At 41.3% G+C, this 9,183-nt stretch overlaps 1 protein-coding gene across 1 annotated transcript; it reads right to left on the bottom strand.

Moving 5' to 3' along the window:
* Positions 1 to 350: 350 nt before the first annotated feature.
* Positions 351 to 7,498, bottom strand: LOC141956964 (serpin B12-like). Its single transcript, XM_074897877.1, has 7 exons — positions 7,328 to 7,498; positions 5,596 to 5,709; positions 5,102 to 5,233; positions 4,108 to 4,225; positions 2,738 to 2,880; positions 848 to 1,018; positions 351 to 755 (listed from the first exon to the last, which is right to left on the bottom strand). Exons 1-7 carry the CDS (start codon positions 7,496 to 7,498, stop codon positions 351 to 353), a joined length of 1,254 nt encoding a protein of 417 aa, XP_074753978.1.
* Positions 7,499 to 9,183: the final 1,685 nt, after the last annotated feature.

The raw sequence follows: 9,183 nt of genomic DNA, 5'->3' as shown, positions 1-9,183 counted from the left end.
AAGACGTCCAGAGATCCCTTCTAACCTCCACCATGTCATCACCATCATTAATATGCAGGAATGCTTATGAATGCAGGAATACAGGAGCATATGTGGTCATCAAACAAAATGTTATTCATATCCAGTGAGGTTACAGAAATACTTACTCCTATTCTGGATTCAGATCAATATTTGAAATTCAAGGAGCCTAGTGGCAGAGCATCCACTTGATAGGTTCTAAGCTCAACTGGTTGCAGTGATTACTTTGAAATACAAACTAACTGTCAAAGGATTAAGAACGCACTGGGAAAAAAATACAATTTCTGATTTCATCCAGGTGTTTCTCACAATGTTAGAAAATGGCCCTGATTTTAAGGTGAGCATAGTTTGCCGAAGAAAAGAATGGTATTGCTAGGATTGTGTCTAATAAAGAATAAGAAAGGGTGGTCAGCCATAAACACTTCTGTGAGAGGAAGAGACCTCCTCACAATGACAGCTCCTGTACCAGCTGCTGCTACAGTGCCTTCCTCATTTACTTCCACATACGTCTTATGGATAACATTTGAAAGCACCAGAGATTTTGCAAATGACATTGCAGAAAGATCAGCTTTTGATTCAGTGAAGATGTCAGTCATTCCCATCTCTTGTAATACCTCATTGAGGTTAAAAGTGCCTTCAAGCTTGAACCGGGGGAGGTATACCTCCACTGTTGTCTCAAACATGTGCTCTGAAGAAGCCCACAGCATTAGATTTTCATAGGTCATTGTGCTTTCAATCTAGAAGATGGGGGGGAAAAAAGAGCTTAAAATAGGTGGACAGCTTTGAAAAGTTTAGATCTTCACCCAGTCCACGATATATACTGCCTCACCTGCTCCAGCCCACTGGTAGATCCATCAGCCATGTCACCTGGCAGCAAGATGATCATGCTCAGTGACTTCTGAGCATAAGGGAGTTCAAGGACCTGAGCACCCATCTCCTCAATGTAGCCTAATTTAAATGGGCCTTTCTGATACATCATCTGCACAGGCTTTTTCTCATTCTATTTAAAAAAAAAAAAAGTACAATCACTGACGCGATATAGCTCTTAACATTTAAACTTATAATAAGTGTAATATCAGCAGTCAGGGTTTCAGCAGTAATTGTCGTTAGGCTCAACATTTTTCTTTATTTTGTTGCATCTACGGTGACACAGAAAACACCAGCTTTGTCATGCATAAAAAGGGAATAATTCTTTAGAAAAAAAAACAAAAAACAAAAAACAAAAACACAGTTTCCCTGCAACTGATCAGCTAATGAATTTGCTTAATAGTGTTACACTTCCAAACAGGTTGGTGCTGGTTGGATTTGCAAGTCCTAACTTAGACTGGGATAAAGAAAGAAATAGCACTGCAGGAACCAGGCTGTCATTTATCAGACTGATTGTTAAAACAGGAAGCAATAAATAGGTTAAGAGCAAAATCATGGTCTTTCTCAGGCATCCTCTCCTAGGTCTTGTTATCTTGTCTTTTCTGTGATGGGGTTTTTTGAAACGTTTATAAAGGCTCAAGTTTCCTTTTACAGTTAGCTAACTTCTTAGCTAACTTCTAAAGCAGTGAAAGAAGACTTCTGATAGATGACATATTTTCAGCAAAAATTCTGCTAGTATTGGTTAGCACACAAAGAAAAATCTATGCAGCTTCTCCATATCTCATAGTTTCTCCTACTGCAGCAGTGCACCCAATGTCCTCAGCTACAGACCACTGTCAATATCCATATTCAAAGATATATTTAAAGTCACAAATATAAATATCCAATATGACAGTTTCTTAACAGCATCTTACCAATGGAATGCAACATGATAACTAGAAATACATGGTTTTCTGACCTTTTCCTTTGATACATGAGGAACACTTAGAAGATACTTTTTCCCATACAAAGCTCTGTGACTTAAGATCAGACCCAAATCTGTTGGATTTTTTTCTTTTGTTATGGATGAGAACAAATAGAATATTGGCACAACATATGGAAAGAAGACAAAACTGAATTAAATGAAAGTAAATGGTTTTTATTGTCTTTTTTGTTAATATCTGTTAGACTTAAAGGGCACACACAGTACTTGGAGGAATGTGCTTGTCATAGAACTAACTTTGCAACCATATTGTCAATACTTTAGTTAAACAATGAATTGATGGTGATATCCTTATGGCAGAAAAAGGGGCTAAAAATTAAAATACATTTTAAATAAACTTTTGAATGTTGCAAAGAATAAATAAACTGAAATACCCTATAAGAGTTTCTCCTCTTTCAAATTGCAACTGTATTTTTGTCATTTGTTACTATCTGACCTAGGGTGTTCAGTCTGTTTTAATCTCTCAGATGCATAGATAATGTTAAAATGTATTGAACACCAGGATGACACCTTGTAGCCTATATGAAATAGGACACTCGGATTTGCTTCCATCCATGACAGCTATCTGTAACAACTATGTTCAAAAGTGCTAATCGGGGATAACACTTGTGTTTTGCCAGTCACCAAAGCAAAACTCTGAGTTGTTGCAACTTCTAAGTCTTGAATATTTTTTCAGTAAAGATTACACTTTTCTGTGAAAACCCTCCTGCTATCTCTACCCAACAGAAGAGGCAGGTTAAGTTCCCAGCACACCCACCCCTTGCTCAGAGGGCATCTGAGCCCTGGACATTGTGCTTCAGTGTTACGCTTCCTGCAACGCTCACAGTATCTAGGATAAATAATGTTAAGATTTACAGAATGCAGACGTACCTGATTCAGTCTAAAATCTCTCTCTACTGTTTTTTGTTCCTCGAACTTGTGTTCCCAGGATGCTTTGAAATAGATTACATTCACCAGCACCAGCAATGCGTGTGCATCAATCACACCAGGAGCAAAGAGTTCCTTGATTTTACCTAAAGGAAATTTTGGAATACACAATTGTGATAATTGTCATTAAAACTCTGGACTGAGACTCAATTACTTGTCTGTGAACTTAGTTTTGGAGCAACTTAGAAATCCACTTCTTGGTTCCTTAAAAGGACAGGGACAATATAGGCAAACAAATGGTAGATTCCTCTGCACTGTTCCTAACCAGGGAGAACAGGGGGAGTGGGGGTCACCAAATTAGCCAACTGTCAGTGACCATAAATTTGTGCCAGGTGACATAAACCACAGGGAAGGAGGCAGCACCATTAATCACATATTTCAGGTCACATGAGGGCATCTTTCCCTTTGCACGAAGCACAGCATTTGACCATCTGTGGAGCTTTTGACTTTCTACAGAGGCTGAAGTAGGAGTCAGCAGGTCCACCAGCTTCATATGAGCACCTAGAGAAATGATAGCTCCTAACCCTGTGCAAGGTGGCTCATGAACCTTCAGCCCTCTTGCTGGGAGCCAGCTGGTTAACAGCTCTTCCCCACTGTGTCACAGGCCGCTCCACCAGTACAAAGACAAGTTTGGTCAGGAGATGGGCAACTTAGAAATTACAGAAGCCTTCAAATCTATTTGCCTGTCCCCCAGTAAGTTCTGGTTTATGTTCAGCCAGAAGATTTAGAAAATTTTCATCCCACTACTACCGCAGCTCTGGCAAAACTAAAGCAAAATAGCATATACCATATATAGTCTGATCAGCAAGAACCAGTGCCCCCAGCTAGCCTGTTAAGGGCAAGAGCTTGTTGATTGTCACATGATAGTGAGTCTCGCTGGTGGTCACATCTCTCAGCTTTATTATATAACTAGGTCCTCCATTGTTCTCCTCCCCACTCACCCCAGGCTGTTCCTAATCTTGCCATGAAGCTCACAACTTCCATCCCCTGCTGTCCAGTATCTTCATCTGTGACTGTTCACAGAAGCCATTTCTCAGGTCAAGCCTGATAGGTATTATTACAATTATCATGCCAGGCATAAGGGTGAGTATACAAAAGTATTTGAAAACAAACACATCTTTAATTCTGAAATAATTTAGCTGATAACTCATTCTAGTGTTTCAAGAGTGGATGGGAAGACAAACTGTCTTTAAACAGCATGACTGAACACCCAATATGTGAATAAGTCCTTGCTTTTCATACCCTAGAATTTCTTTTGTTGAAGCAGTGTAAGAAGGCAGTGATAATATGGCTATGGTTTTGCTTTGTTTTACCTTGTGTCTCACTTTCAACCCAACTGTTAATTTTTATTCTGGCAGCTTCAACAGCACCATGAAAGTCCACTGTTTGCAGCATTGCTCCATACAGTTCCTTAGTGCACATTAGAAATTTCTGTAAAGCAAAATAAAGATTATTAATTTGTCAGATTTGTTATGCACTTATTCCCTTTTGAAAGAATCAATGGTTCAGAACTATTTTAGAATTTGTGAGGGACATGTTGACCCCATAAGGCAAAATTTCATTTTGGAAACATAAACTATCTGAAGTTTATTGAGAGAATATTTGAAGAAGAGATAATTATTCTATTGCATAGGAAAAAAAAAAAAAAAAAAAGTAAGTAAGTAAAAAGAAAGCCAGAAGAAAGAGTCTTCCCATGGAGAACTGCATACCTGTGGTCTAGTTAAAAATAAAAAACTAGCAAAGATGCAAGATGTGTTGTTTAATGCTTAAGTATCCAAATCATTAGCAGAAATAATTGACAGAAAAGCAAAGATATGACTAGCAAGTTATCCATACTAGGTAGTCCAGAGACGACTCTGTCATTCAATAAGAAAAGAGTAAGAAGTTCAGCACAGCAGCGCTACACATGAAACTGTGTAACATCCCAGGTGATATACCCTCTCCAAGCTTACTGATGCCCAGACATACCACTTGCAGAAGTAGCTCACAGACAGCTTGAATAGGCCATTTTTGGCTGCAGTCACACCTCTGGCTGAGTGTAGACATATGCCAAAAGGAAACAGATTCCTGCTTTATTTTTGCTCTATAGCCATTGGTATCCACAGGTGTTGGGGGTTTTTTTTAAAAAAAAAAAAAAAGAATTGAAAGTTGACACTCTTGTCCCTTTCCCACCAGCCCCAAGAGATATGGCTCCAAGAAGCACGTTAAGTAATCCAAAATACGAGCGAGGGGAACAACAGCAAGGATCACGGTTACAGGGAAGCTTGAGGTCAGGGCCACAGCAGTTAGCAGATACAGGTAACTTACTTGCTGGAGTTCAAACCCTTGTTGTATAAAAAGATTGTTGGCCAGGTTTAAAACATATCTTTCACCAAGGTTTTGTAGTTGTAACAGCAGTGTCTGGAACTCTTTATGGTTAAGGTCCCCATCCTTGTTACACTGGGAATATTACAAACACAACAATTATAACAATTCCTCCATATACCTTTGGTTCTTAATTTGCATCCTAATTAGATTACACTATAGGGCTAACTCCTGCCGTATTTGTTTTTAAATTCAGCTAGTCTAAGCTTTGTAGCCTGACCGTCTTTCAGATGAGATCACTGAAGGCTTTAATCTTGACTTCATGGAAGACTTGGTCCTTAATGAAATAACACCTTGCACCAGGCGTTTCCTAGTGGATTAGGCAGACCCGTGCGTGTGATCCTGACTCCCTCCAGTGGCAGACTCTAGTGCTTTATACCTAGTAACCTGTCATGCAGTGGAGCAAAGGCTCTGGTGCTCCCCACCCAAGGATGCACCTGTGAGAGGGAAGGCTGTCTCTCCTGGCTTCGTTCTGACTCCGTGTCTGGGGCTGCGCTCTCAAGATCAGATCCAAGGCTCGTTCTTCCTGCAGCTTCCCTGACGTGGAGCACCTGCAGTTGAAGATGTCAGATTATGGCAATTGTAAATGGGATAAAAACATTTTCCTTGTTTAAAAGATTTCCTATTCTGTCCTGGATAAAGCGTGTAGATTTATGAAAGATATTTTCTCAGCTTCAGTCAGGCTGAAGTGACAGACTTGAAATTGTTCATATATTCATGTTCAAAATCACATTTCTATATTAGCAAACCAAGGAGAACATGCCCATAATCCCTCAAAATGTTACTCTCTACTACCTCAAAATGTTTACATTGCATTTGTATTTTATTGCTACAGTTAAATTTCAAAACAAAAAAGTTGCCTCGAGCAAAGAGATAAAAATAGTTTTCTTTAAAAACATCAAAACTGGCTTTTTGCAATCATTCTTAATCTTTGCATCTACTTATGAAAACAACAGTGCTCTTAATGGAAACCAGTCCTTGTTTCTAAAATGCAAATATCTCACTGAAAAATTTTCTGTAGCTTCTCCATTATACTAATGTTGCATCATTCATAGACTTAATCTTTTTTATTGAGGATACTGGATCCCCATTGCTTTCCTAAAATAATAAGCAAGAGTCTCTGTGCATTGGGTTTATATGGGAAGACTATGGTAGCCAGGGGGCTGCAGTGGTGGCCTCTGTGCAAAGAGATCAGGGGCTGTCCCCATGTTGAACAGAGCTGGTTCCAGCTGGCTTCAAAATTAATTGACTTTGTTTTGCCCTGACAGCAACTGGTCAGTGATGTCCCTGTCCTTGTCTCGACCCACAAGCTTTTTCATCTTATTTTCTCTCCCTGTCCTTGTTGAAGAAAGAGGAGAGAGCAGCTGGGTGGGCACCTGGCAGCCACTAGCCAAGGTCAACCCACCACACTCTGGAAACGTGAGAAGGGCATGTCTACCTTGGCTGAAGGTGACACTTGACTGTGTGCGTGGCAGTGTTAGGGTATGATGGATGAAGATCTACCAGTACAGAGCCAGCTACTGACAAAAACCTTTGCCTTAGGGTTATTGGTCTTTCACTGCTCAGGGGTACAAACAAGAAAAAAGATTGTAGAAAGCAGAACTTGCACTTCTGGGAGTAAAGGCACAGCAACTGGAGGGGTGGCCTTCTTCACCTCCTCCCTTCCCAGCTGGGTCTCTGTGGGCTCTGCAGGTGTGACATTTTGACTCTTGAATGTCATAAGCAATAAGTGAGCTAATTCTTCCAGGCACCGGGGTGCAATCACTTCACGTTTCTGCACTGCTCCCCACTACCCATCCGGACTCACACTTTCAGGATTCTCATGGCAACCATGAGAGGAATTGTCTGCCCATAATTTTGAAACAAAGTCTGATATTGTGGCAGCAGGCTGGGGGAAGGCCAGGGTGCCCCACTGTGCTGTGTCACCTCCTCCCATTCAGCTCTTTCTCCGTGCTCCTGAGTCTGCACAGAGGTATGGTGTGACTCCCTCAAGCAGATGGCAAGGATCATGGTGCACCAAGCACAACTGCTAAAGCAGCACCTGTGTTTGTATTCATGCTTGTTTCTTATGACACCCTTGCACACGTGTTCTGCTAGGTTGCCTAACATTTGCATTAAGGGAACAGCAAGCAATGTGGAAGCATCTCAGCATGTTTCATTAATACTTACTTTTTCTATCTGAACAGCAGTGTTGTTTTTAGCACCTAGATGGACTAGGGCCAGGGCAACAGAGATGCTCATTGGAGAGAAGACAATGTTTGTGTCCTCTGCATTTCTGTTGAGCTTATTGTAGACATCAAGGCAAAACTCAGTAACTGGTCTAGAAATGGAGCCCATCATGGAGCAGCTGCTGACTGGGAGCAAAAAAGAAGGAAGAAATTTAATGCAGCTTGTTGCCTAGCTAGATCACACTATGAAGCATCTGTTCTGCCCTGAGATTGTCCCAAAATTGGTTGCTGAATAATAGAAGTTTTCTAAATTCTCAGACCTTGAAACAGCCAACTTTGCACACATGTGTTGGTCCATGCTACACAGCAAGAGCAAGGTCACAGTGGGCCTGGAAAAGGGACCCACAGTCACAACATATGTGAATTCCTTAGAAAGGACCATTTTTCTGTTTTATCCCATGGTGTATCTTATTTCAGATCATGGTATTGAAATCAGTCAACTGTGGATTAACGTTTTCCTTCTCCAGATTGGTTTGATGAATACTCTTTCCTCTTGTAACAACATACGATTAGTGACAGAAACTTGGTGACAGAAACTACACCTGCATATAACCATGTCTGGTAACCAGAGCTGTGGTATGAGGGTTTCAAATAACAGGTTTATAAAAATAACATCACTATTAATTAAATGTTTTCATATAAAAAAAGGATCATTAACAGCTATGGAGACTGAACTACATATGGAAACATGAATGGTTTGAACTACACTTTTTCCCTCCTCATGAGTCTTCCAGGAGCCACAGATTCAGGCAGGATACACAATCAAAATTTCCAAGCAAAGCAATAGCTCAACAGCCCTGAAGACAAATCTGTAAGTTCCTGCTCAATGATATAACAAGATCTGTGTCATTCTTTTCTTTTGTACTAGAAACATTACAGTCTGATACCTTTCCCATGGGTCATTTACATTACATCCACTCTACTAAGAACAAGTTGGGACCAAGTTCTGGCTTGGTCCTTGCAAGCAGGAGGCCATCTGAAAAAAAGGGGTTTAGAAACTCCTTTCCTGTCCCTTAGGAGAAGAATTATAAAGCTGTTGAGTGAATGGTAGTGGGATCACATGAGCTTTTCTGGAATCATTGTACCTAAAAAACCCCACTTTACTTTCAAACAAATGATATTTTGGACAGCACACCAGAAACTTGTGAAAAGCAAAGCATACACTCCTGCCTGCTTGCACACATAGAGATGAGTAGCTGTGGCCTGTGTTCCAGAAAAATACTTTATTTAGGGTAAAATACACAGCCACAGTATAGAGAGAAGGCCTTCATGTCTTCCACAGCACAGATCTGGCTGGCTCTAGCTTTCAGCCTGCACTGGAACAAGCATGGGTCTGACCCATAGCAAACTGCCAGACCTCCTCTCCATCGAAAAGATGGGAGAGTACAGAGCCAGGTGGTTATTCCCACTGCCCACAGAAGGCCACAGCACAGCAGGGCATTCTTTCTCAGCCCTGTGCCACCTGACTGCTGTAGCCCACAAGGCCAAGTTATGTGAGGAGCTCCAGCCTGTGCCACCGGAAGGCTAAGGATGGGGAGAGGCTGTTGCAAAGCTGAACTTCAAGATCTTTCATCAGCAGAGGCCTTGTACAGCCTGTCCTGGGCTGTTTGTGTCCAGCAGCCCCTTTGAGAGGGGTCTAGAGCCTCTTGGAAAGGGGCTGCCTGGTGCTGGGGACTTCCATCACCTTCCAGCCAATGCTCTCCTGCCACCCTGCTCTCCCACTGAAGCATCAGCACTTCTACCACAGCCACAGTCCCCCCTGCACAGAAAGCCTGCCTGTCACAGAATTTTCTTTAC

Source organism: Athene noctua, chromosome 2 (assembly GCF_965140245.1).
Source record: "Athene noctua chromosome 2, bAthNoc1.hap1.1, whole genome shotgun sequence".
Taxonomy (NCBI): domain Eukaryota; kingdom Metazoa; phylum Chordata; class Aves; order Strigiformes; family Strigidae; genus Athene; species Athene noctua.
The sequence above is the reverse complement of the archived record's forward strand: the minus strand, read 5'-3'. Positions and strand labels throughout refer to the sequence as shown.

Coding starts and splice junctions, on each gene's coding strand:
- LOC141956964 (XM_074897877.1), bottom strand. CDS start 7,498: ATGATGGGCTCCATTTCTAGACCAGTTACTGAGTTTTGCCTTGATGTC. Junction 5,710..7,327: donor CTGCTGTTCAGATAGAAAAA/GTAAGTATTAAT, acceptor CTTCAACTGCAG/GTGCTCCACGTCAGGGAAGC. Junction 4,226..5,101: donor AAGGGTTTGAACTCCAGCAA/GTAAGTTACCTG, acceptor TTTGCTTTACAG/AAATTTCTAATGTGCACTAA.